Source organism: Leptomonas pyrrhocoris (assembly GCF_001293395.1).
Source record: "Leptomonas pyrrhocoris isolate H10 chromosome Unknown, whole genome shotgun sequence".
NCBI lineage: Eukaryota > Euglenozoa > Kinetoplastea > Trypanosomatida > Trypanosomatidae > Leptomonas > Leptomonas pyrrhocoris.
In genome coordinates this window covers 2,058,166-2,067,787 of record NW_015438357.1, presented here as the reverse complement: position 1 = coordinate 2,067,787, position 9,622 = coordinate 2,058,166, and the positions used below count along the sequence as shown (strand labels likewise).

The 9,622-nt window shown below is 54.4% G+C and overlaps 5 protein-coding genes across 5 annotated transcripts; all 5 read right to left on the bottom strand.

The window, feature by feature from the left end:
- Positions 1 to 153: 153 nt before the first annotated feature.
- ABB37_00672 (hypothetical protein) lies at positions 154 to 1,975 on the bottom strand (the record flags this gene model as incomplete). The annotated part of the gene is made up of 1 exon (XM_015796957.1): positions 154 to 1,975. The coding sequence occupies exon 1, from the start codon at positions 1,216 to 1,218 to the stop codon at positions 154 to 156; it is 1,065 nt and encodes a 354-aa protein (XP_015664965.1). The 5' UTR covers positions 1,219 to 1,975.
- A 476-nt stretch (positions 1,976 to 2,451) lies between these two features.
- ABB37_00671 (putative mitochondrial hypothetical protein) lies at positions 2,452 to 4,347 on the bottom strand (the record flags this gene model as incomplete). The annotated part of the gene is made up of 1 exon (XM_015796956.1): positions 2,452 to 4,347. The coding sequence occupies exon 1, from the start codon at positions 4,120 to 4,122 to the stop codon at positions 2,452 to 2,454; it is 1,671 nt and encodes a 556-aa protein (XP_015664964.1). The 5' UTR covers positions 4,123 to 4,347.
- A 404-nt stretch (positions 4,348 to 4,751) lies between these two features.
- ABB37_00670 (hypothetical protein) lies at positions 4,752 to 5,273 on the bottom strand (the record flags this gene model as incomplete). Its single annotated transcript, XM_015796955.1, has 1 exon — positions 4,752 to 5,273. Exon 1 carries the CDS (start codon positions 5,181 to 5,183, stop codon positions 4,752 to 4,754), a length of 432 nt encoding a protein of 143 aa, XP_015664963.1. The 5' UTR covers positions 5,184 to 5,273.
- Positions 5,274 to 6,019: 746 nt separating this feature from the next.
- Positions 6,020 to 6,931, bottom strand: ABB37_00669 (putative mitochondrial hypothetical protein; the record flags this gene model as incomplete). The annotated part of the gene is made up of 1 exon (XM_015796954.1): positions 6,020 to 6,931. Exon 1 carries the CDS (start codon positions 6,785 to 6,787, stop codon positions 6,020 to 6,022), a length of 768 nt encoding a protein of 255 aa, XP_015664962.1. The 5' UTR covers positions 6,788 to 6,931.
- Positions 6,932 to 7,429: 498 nt separating this feature from the next.
- ABB37_00668 (hypothetical protein) lies at positions 7,430 to 9,273 on the bottom strand (the record flags this gene model as incomplete). Its single annotated transcript, XM_015796953.1, has 1 exon — positions 7,430 to 9,273. Exon 1 carries the CDS (start codon positions 8,993 to 8,995, stop codon positions 7,430 to 7,432), a length of 1,566 nt encoding a protein of 521 aa, XP_015664961.1. The 5' UTR covers positions 8,996 to 9,273.
- Between the last annotated feature and the right edge of the window lie 349 nt (positions 9,274 to 9,622).

The following is a 9,622-nucleotide window of genomic DNA, read 5'->3' as shown; positions in this document are numbered from 1 at the left end:
CGTGAACGTATATATATATATATATATATATATATTGGCTGAGAAAACTTGTCGAAACAAAGCGGAGCGAAATAAAACCGTTGTGAAACGCCATTTCCATCAATTACCTCCCACTTTTCTTTTCATTTGATCTTTCGAAAGTGCACATTACTCCTACGTGACGTTTCGCGGCTGGCTCACCAGCATGCGGCGAGGTGGGAGAGACGGAGAAGCAGAGTCGATCGGACGCACACTGCGCTCTGGGGTGTTGGTGCCGATGACGGAAGGGAAGAGCATAGACGAGGTGAGCATATCGCGGCGCAGCTCTGGCGCGGAAGTGGCGTTGGTGCTCAGTAGATGCATGCGGGTGAGGCACCGCAGCTGCTCGGGCTGCAGTTCGCGATGACGCCACACGAGCTTCGCCAAGATGGTGTCGGCTTTGTGCAGCAGTTCCGTCAACTCACTGGAGAGCGCGTCGAGATTGTTGTCGTCGTCAGTGGGCGCCTCGCACGGGTGCCCGACGCAGCTGCTCTCCGTGGAGGATCTCGAGGAAGAGACGAGCTTGATGAGGCTTCGTGAAGTCGGCGACGGCACCCACGCGCGCGTTTTCGAGCTCCACGGCGTGGACAGGGAGGCCGAGGAGACGGACTGCAGCGTGGGTGGCGCGGAGGTAGTGGCCGAGAAAAGTATCCGGGGCAGCGTGTACGTCGTGCTGGGCATCGTCGACTGAGACGCCATCCCGGTCGCCTCGTTGTCCGACTCATCTTTGATGTTGTCGTGGTCGATACCGGCGGCGGACACCGCAAGACGCTGACGGAGGTGCGCGGTGAAAGAGGTATTGGGCATCGATTCTAGCGTAACGTCAGTCGGTAGCGGCTCGTCGTCTACGTAGTCCGTGCAAGACGTTGAAGCGCTCTCCAGCCAACTGTCTGACGACGCGCAGGAACCAGTGCGTTCGCGTGCAGCCGGTGCACGTACGTTGCCCAGAGTCGAGTCGCTCAAAGGCAGTGACCTCTTAGAGCTCTTTCCCTCCCACGTCTCCGTTCTCGAAGTGCTGGTGCGTGCGATGGCGGCCTGGCTTGCCGCACTGGTCATCGTGCTGCCGGTTATGCTGTCCGGCGTCAGTTGCTTGAAGATGGTACGTGCTGTGTTGGGCTTTGCTGACTTGAAGAAGGAAGAAGCCTCAGGCATCGTTTCGGCATAGCTTGTGAGAGCCGCGACCGTCTTTGTGGCGTGCATCACAGTTAATACGGACAACCAACAACAACAAAAAGTTGAATACAGAAGTAGCACTCGGAAACCAAGTGAGTTTTTCTTTCTTTTTTTTAGCGTTTTGCGGAGCGGAACGGCCCCCGTTTTTCAGCAGAAAAACAAAAGTAACTCAACAAGAAAGTGATTATGACGAAACCAAAAGAAAAGAGCAACGGAGAAGATACGTTTTACACAAGAGCCGTAGTAGCCGCTCTTGCGGAAACCAACATACCAAAAAAACAACACTTGTAAGAGAGAGAGAAAAAAAGAAAGAAAATCAGTTAAAGAGAAGGAGAAAATATGTGTCAAGGAGAGTGAAGGAAGATAGAGCCATGGGCTTACTTCAACGGATTTGAATAGTGATAAACAGTTGATATCATGGCACGTAAAACAGAAAAGAAAACAAAAACAACAGAAAACGTCGTCAATTTTCCAATGCTCAAAAGTAACAAAAACAGTATTATATGAGAAGGAAGAAGTCTTGCTGTATGTAATAAAAAAAGGGTGGCTTGGTGTGATAGAAGGCTAAGAGAAGCGTTAGTCGCGCTGTGCGTGGAGTTCAACTACCTTCGTTCGATGATCAAATATGAAATGATCTTTCTGTTGTATCTTTTCTTTGGAGACGTTGCTTGATTTTGAATGCGATTTGTAATTCACACCAGGCCTTCTTTTATAGATGTAGGCAGACCGTATACAGTGGAATACTGAATACCGGTGCACCGTTGGCCAGAACGGTAAAGCCCCTTTAGACAAGCCAACGCAATAGGAAAGAGAGAGGAGAGAAAAAAGAAATGGGAAGAAAGTGAGAAAGAGAAGATGAGCGGCGCCACAATAGCGGCACATTTACGTACGCCTCCAAAGCAATAAATACATAAAAAAGAACGAATTGAAGGTTCAGATGGCCCTTCCCCCAAAAGTATGACCGCTTTCTTTCCTCGAGTTGAAGAGGATTCCCGAAAGTGAAAACATGTGGTACACACCCTTTTTTTTTTTCGAAGTGTGAAGACGCCAGCAAACGCGAGAGAGAGCGCACAACGCAAAGAAAAGCCTTCCCAACTTCCGTAACAGCATAGAAAAGGAGGGAAACCCACCGAGACGGCGCTGATAAACAAGCGACAGCACCCATCCCCCCTCCCTCCTCCCCTTACCTCCTGCGTCGGACGGAGTGAACCTACTGTCTTCTTCGAGAGTCTTTTCTTTTCCTTTTTCTTTTTGAGATGATTAGGGCGAAAAGTTGTACACTTCTTTCAGGTCTACCGGATTTGGCTTCCCGTGGTAAAGGGTCTTGTTCTGCAGGACCGCCGCCTCTGGGAACGCAAGCAGCTCACGAATGAAGTGATCCAGCGTCGGGGCCACGTAGTGCGGCGTCTTGGAGACGCACGTCTCGATCCACTCCAGCTCCTCGTCGCCTACGCCGAGCGTGCGACGCGCCGCGGGAGCGCGGCCGATCCCGGAGAGCACGTGCACGCTCGTCCACAACCCACCCGCCGCGTTGGCGCCGACGATGTCAGACTCGATGTTGTCGCCCACCATAAAGATGGATCGCATCCTGTGCGGATTCCAACCCATCGCCACCGCCACCGACCGCAGCCGCTGCTCCGCGTATGCGTAGGCAATGGCGCGCGGCTTACCGTACAGCTGTGTCTGCAAGCCCTGCCCCGTCACGCTCTCAAAGACGGAGGACATCATCTCACGAAAGGCGCCCTGACCCAGTCGTGGCAGCGCCGCCTCCGTCGCCCAGAGGAGGTCGTCGGCGGCCACGAAGTAGGGCGTCGTCTGCGCCCCCGCCACGTACGGGCCCACCTGCCCCTTCGGAGCCAGCAAAATGTCTACGATGGTTTGGATGTCGTTCAGTCCGTCCTCGGGGTCGTTCATTTGAAGCACCGCGCCGACTTCGGGAAATGGCACGCTGCCCGCCGGTGCCCGCTGCAGCTCGCCCCACCGCTTAAACGGCACCGTCTCCGGGTGCTCGCACTGGAACTGCTGGATGGACATGGCCTGACGAAACCCGTAGTCTCTGGCGATCGCCGCACAGTGCGGGGCGCCGACCACCACCACGCGTTGCTGGCCAAACTCTGGCACGAGCAGCCGCATTGGGCTGTGCGCCATGAGCACCTGACTCGGCTGAATCGGGCACCCCAAAAGCGTTGCGAGCTCCTCCGCTTTCTCCGCCTCACTCTTGCCGCCGCCGTTGGTGAGAAAGACGAAGGGAATGCGTAGCATCACAAGGTGCTGGACAGCCGTGTCGGCACCGCGAACGAGTTGATGACCGCGATGGACAACGCCGTCGATGTCCATCACGATCCCTGCGGACCCGTGCAGAGGCCACGTGGGCTGCCTCTCAGATGACGAGGCAGAGGCAGGGACAGAGGCAGAAGAAGGCTCCACATAAGAGTCGTAGCGATAAGGAACTTTACTCTCCATGTCTTCCGCCAGCTGCTGCTGTATCGAGGAGGAGTAGGTGTCCGGCGTTAACGCTTCCGAGGCATCAGCAGCAGCGGCAGCGGTGAGCTTCGGTGGGGCAGCTCGCAGAGCCGCTTCATACGCACCCCACGCTGCCATGTTCGCGGTGTCAAAGTACTTTAGGGGGGCGGCACCGTAGGGCAGAAAGTTGCGACGAGCGTCCGCCACGGCAGCGTTGTGCGCCTCCATCTCCGCCAGCAGTCGGTGCTCCTCCGGCGAAAAAGCGTCGTCGACGGCCACCGTCTCCTCAAACTGGCGCTGCCGCTCCGCCTGACGGCGGTGCTTTTCAATGGGGTTAGTGCTTTGCATGATGCCACCAAAGAACTCCTCGGCCGTCTTGCCATCCTTCTCCCATGGTGGGATGAAACGGCGGGCGAGGCGTCGGCACGGCTGCAGTGCCGTCTGCCGAACTCGCAGGGACGTGTGCATCGGCCGCCGATGTGAACGCTATTTCGCGATGACGACGAAACACAAGCACAAGAACAACCACCGAAAAGGGTAGCGCGTTAGAAGTTTAATACCCGTACAAACTGAGGACGGATTCAGCGCACAGAAGCGCGTAGTGGAGTGGAACTATACAAAGCACACACACACAGCGGACGAGAAGATAGATGAAACGCCCGTCTCGAAGTCGGTTCAACAAAACAGAGAACTATCAGAAAAAAAAGGGTAAGGTGGAGGCTCAATGCTCCATGCCATCAACGAAAGAAGAGAAAACACGAACATAGGGCTCGCAGTTGTCGACGGAAAAGGGTATTTATTCCTCCTTTGAAGCTTCCTTGGCTTTCCTTGTATTGTTTCCCATTAAAGCCCTCACGGAAGAGCACGTGTGTTTGTGGGTGAGGTAAAGTGAAGTCTTTTTTTATTGTTATTGGTGTTGTTCCCTTCCTTTCCTTTTACACAGTTGGATCGCAGCGCGAGGCGCGTGTGGGTGTCCAAGAGACATCCGCTGAGAACCCGTCCCTATTTAACGAACGTTTCGAGTCGAGCGAGAACAACAAAAGTAAATGTAGCATCAAAACTTCCTCTCCTCCACCTTCTGCTCTGCTGAGCAAACGTCACATCAGCTTCTTCCTAGCTAAGCCCTTCCCTGTTTGCTTCAGGGCAACGTCGTAGCTATTGCGGTTGTAGTGGTGCAGCACCTCCACACTGGGCAGCTTCCCCCATGCCCGCACCTTCTCCTTCACGCGCAGCAGCGACTCCTCGACAAGTATCAACAGCACCACTAACGAAAACAACAACGCCGTCATGGCAAACGCGGATTGGTTGAGGTATAGCGGTGTCTCGCCTCCAATGAGAGAGTAGCCGATGGAGGCAACAAGCTGCCGCAGCCCATTTGGTGGACTTTCCGGTGTGACAGGGAAGACGATATCTAGCAGGGTCGTAATCTGCATCAGCGAGATTAGAACGTAGAAGAGCGAGAAGCACACGGTGGCGAGCGCCGCTACGCAAAGAGACACGGTAAACGGCAGATGATTTTGAAGATCCATTGCTCTTGATACTAAAGATGAGCTCAAGTTACAGTCGTCACAAACAACAACAGAAGCAACAGGTGTTTTCTCAGCGCTTAATCAGTACCTGCGGTACGTTGAAGGGATCGATTGTAATTCACACAGATTCACAGAACACAGAACGGGAAAAGGTAAGGCGGTGGAGGACACAAAACTGGAGGGGGAAGTACCAGTGAAGATTGGATAGCTCTTAAAGTAATGAAACTACATCGATGTCGTTCAAAGGAATAAGAAAATATCATTGCTGTCAGCTTCTCCGAGTAGTTGAAAATCAATGAAGCGCGATCCTGTAGAAGCCGTCGGAAGCGACGACGTGCTTGTGAAGATGGCGCGCACGTGTTAATGCAGCGCCGCTCGTTGAGAACTGCTGTTAGAAGACAGCGCCTCTTAGGTCAATCGTGAGTAGAGAAAAAAAAAACAACAGGAAGTTTGTTGCGCTTTCTTAAAGCGAGGCTTCCCCGCTCGAGCATAGAAAGAAAAAGTGACGACAAGCAAAAAAACGAAATCCGCCGCGGTGAAAGAAAACAAAAAGTCCAATTCAAATCGGTGGCGCCAACTCAAAGATCATCCACCTTACAAATAAAAAAATGAATCAAAACTGTAACGATGTGACAAAGCGTCATCTCAAAAAAAAAAAGCGGGATCCAGCCAAGTGAGGAGAGACAAAAACAGAAAAATGGCGCCTCACCACCAAAATGAACTCTTTCGAACACAAGCACACAGACACACAAAGAGTGTCCACGAATCAGCTTTTTTCTCACCACAAGGAAACGAGCACCAACAAAAAACAGCACTTGAAAGCCAAAAAGATGTGGCTAAATGAGCCTCTTTGACTTAAGATGCTGATGGAAGCCCTGAATGTAGTCCTGTGTCCGTCGTGCTACCTCGCGCTCCTCGTCATCCTTGGCCTTCGCGCCGAGCCACTCCGTCATGTCCGTTCCACGCGCCTCCCCTTGCATCTTGCCGCGCTGAATTTCCAACTTGCGCACCTCGCTACGCGACTCCACCACCGCCACCGCACGTCGCTTCCAGAACTGCTCATGGTAGACGTTCGCCTCGTGCTCCAGCCGAATCGGGTCCTTCTTACGCAACACCTCAATATCGCTCAGCAAATCGCGCGTGCGTTGATCCAGCAGGTTCTCACCCAGCTGCGCCTGGGTAGCGGTCTGCAGCTTCGCCACACGGTAGCGTGCGATGACCTGCGTCCCGACAAAGAGGAAAACCATGCCGACAAACCACTTGTGGAAGTCTGTGATGAACCAGTACCACGAGGCGATGTGGTTCGTCGGGTGAATGTAGACGGCTTTCGTGGTGTTGCTCAGCACCACAATGTTCCTTCGCCGCGGTGCGTCCTCGTCCGCCATCGCGCCGAGGGCGGTGGACTTCGTGTCCGCCTTCGTTTCCTCCTTTCCAGAGACATCTTCGTGGTGCCGTGACGACTCACCTTCCTCTTGTTGCTGCGTGCTATGCATCTTCTCGGTGGCGTCTGCCACGGCAGCGGCGAAGCGCCGAGGCACCGTCACGGCCGAAAGCACGGCACCGCTGCGCATCGCCGACGGCACCCATGCAGAAAAGCGCTTCATTGCGTACTTTTCTCTGTTCGTTTGACTGCGATGGTATTTGCTTTCCCTATTGCTGCCTGAATTGCTCGACGTGTCTTCAATGGGCGCAGGAGCAAGGTAGTCCACAAGCTAACGTGAGTGCAGTGATGCTTCGTGTTCCTAACTGTAAATAAACAGTGATAATAAGATGCCAAATATACGGAAAAAAAGGAGGGAAAGCCACGGTAAGGTATCAAGGAAAGCAGCGCGCAGATTGATTGCCAGGATATATGCGGGGGGTGACGAGGATAAGAAAGGAACACGATGAAGTCCGCACCGTACCGTTTGAGAAGAAGCAGTGAGAAATAAAGAAAAAAAAAGATGCAGATTTCCAGAGGTGGTCGTGATAAATTGCCTAACGTGTTCGTCAACGAAGATCACCGTCGGCAAACGCACCGCAGTAAACACCAAGCTGTCACTTCTTCTTTTCTATTTTCTTTGTTGTCGGTCACGGAGCCTTTAGGAGCGAGAGAGCAGCAAGCAAGAGAACGTGTGTTGACGCACACACGGTTACATTTTTACGCAAGAAGAAAAGAAGAAAAGAATACTTTGACCGACGTGGGTCGGCTATTAAGGAAAAAAAAGGAAAAAGAACGCCATGGTGAGGCAGGCGCAGTGACCTTTCTACCACCTTGGTAAGGTCGGCCTTCGACGAGACGAACGCACCGTCTTCACCACGCGACCTGTCAGCACTCCGGCGAAGCCAGCCACTGCGAGAGCCATCAGAAGGAGAAGCAAACAGTCGCGGACAAGAGAGAACCGGCGATGCTGGTTGTCTGTGTTGCTCGTCAACCTCTCCTTCGCCATCTCCACACACTCGCTCGCGCCGGAAAACCAGAAGCCTCTGCCCACCGCCGCCCGCGTGCACCGCAGCGTTCCTTTGTACCGTGATATTTCTCCGACTCTGTTCGTTGTCGACGCCAGCGGGTGCATGAATCGAGGAAACCTCTCCTCTCGTGCCGCTGCCGGATGCGCAATTCTACTTTGATTACTTTCTTCTTGCGGGGTGAAGGCCGCTAACTGGTCCGCTTGATAAGGAGGTAGGGACGCACGGGTCTGCGCGGAGGGAGCAGTTCCGCGTGCCGGTACAACAACCTCGGTCACCGCCGCTGCTATTTTCACCACCGTGTCGTTCGCATGTATTTCCGCCAGTGTCTCGCTGTACCAGGTGAGGACCTGCAGGTCCACGTACACCTCACACTTTAGCTGCCGACGTGTGCCGGGCGTCGGGGCCACGGTCACACCAGCGGTCGTCATCTCATAGGCGCAGAACGACGGCATCTTCGCCTGTGCCTGCGAGGGGGTGAAGGTAAACCCGAAACGATGCCCTTGACTTAGGTGGCACCGCTGCTGCTGAGAGAGGGGCCACTCCTGCAGCAAGTCCTCGCCTGTGAGGGACAGGCCGGCGGAGCCGCGCAGGAACGGGCTCAGCCGCATCGCACAGGCCGGCGACACGGAGTGCGGTACCCACACCGCGATGGCGGCGGCCCTATTGCCCACATCCTTCGCGTTGGCGTACACCGCAGCGCCGAGGCAGAGGGTGCGAGTGAAGTCACCCAAGAAGAAACTCACGTCAAACGGACGCTCCGTTTCGTCGCGGGGGTCCGTGAGCACCGGCAGGACGGTCCCGTCGTCCTCGCCGTCCACATCGGTCAACGGCGAGATCGCCGTCTTGGCTGCCTCGACGGATTCGGCCTGGAAGACACCGAGGTCGACCAGCCCGACGGCGTGCAACTGCGTCGGTGCCGCATCCCGCTTGCGCAGCTCCGTGCTCGCCGCCGACTCCGGCATCCCGCTGTCGTTCTCGCGCACCGATGACGTTCGTCGTGTTACCGGATTCACCACCGCTCGCACGGGCACAAACTCCTGCCGGTGAAGACTAACCGATTGCGTCGTGGAGGCGACGGCCGAGTTCTTTTTGGCAGCTAGCGCCGTGACGACGGTGTCGAGGGCGCAGCTGTCACTGAGCAGGTCACGCTCGCTGAGCAGCACTGGCGCTGCGTCGGAGGCAGCCGCTGTCGTACCATCGGCGTGGTGGTGCAGATGGTAGGCCTGCAGGCGCCACGCAAGCACCTTCGTCGTTTCGGCAGAGTTCGCCACGGCAGCGATGAGGGAAAGCACCAGTAGGAGTAGAAGGCCGAAACCGCCAGCAGAACGATTTCTGTAAGAGAGAAAAATAAAGGTGGCCATACCTACTTGATGATCGCCCAATCTCTTCTTTTTTGGTTTCAATGGAATTAGGGTAGGTTCCTGCGAGTCAGCACAGGAGCATTCACGCACGGGTAACTATCAGTCACAGAATACGAAAGAAAAAGAAAAAATGTGTTCTTCAACTTGAATAAATTTACTTTCACTGTCGCTGTCGCCGAGAGGCTTTGTTGATGTACTTTGCCGGACCCCCAAACAGGCACGGTACTGCTTTCCTCTCTAAGTACTGTTGAAGATAATTCTTCAGGGTCTGGGGTGCTTCGTGTGAACAAAAGCAAAAAAAGCAAAGAGGGTGGACCGGAAAAATCGGTAGAAGACAACAGAACGTGTCTGTTTGAAGAGAGGAGGAACGGTGCTGTGGAAACACTTACTGCAAACCGGAGAGACTCCGTGATTCGACAGCACGTCTTCTCGGCGAGGGAACCATCGCTCCGGCGTGAAAAGTCCTTTTGTGTCCTACGCTTGTCCTAGCCTCTTCAGTCCCTGCTGAGCCCTCCGCAGCCCTCCTTTTTCGAGATCCGGGTGAGCACGCAGCAAGAATTCATCTGCAGGGCCGTCGAACGTGTCGTGTGGAATGAGAAAGCGGAAGAAACACGCAAAGCACTTTCC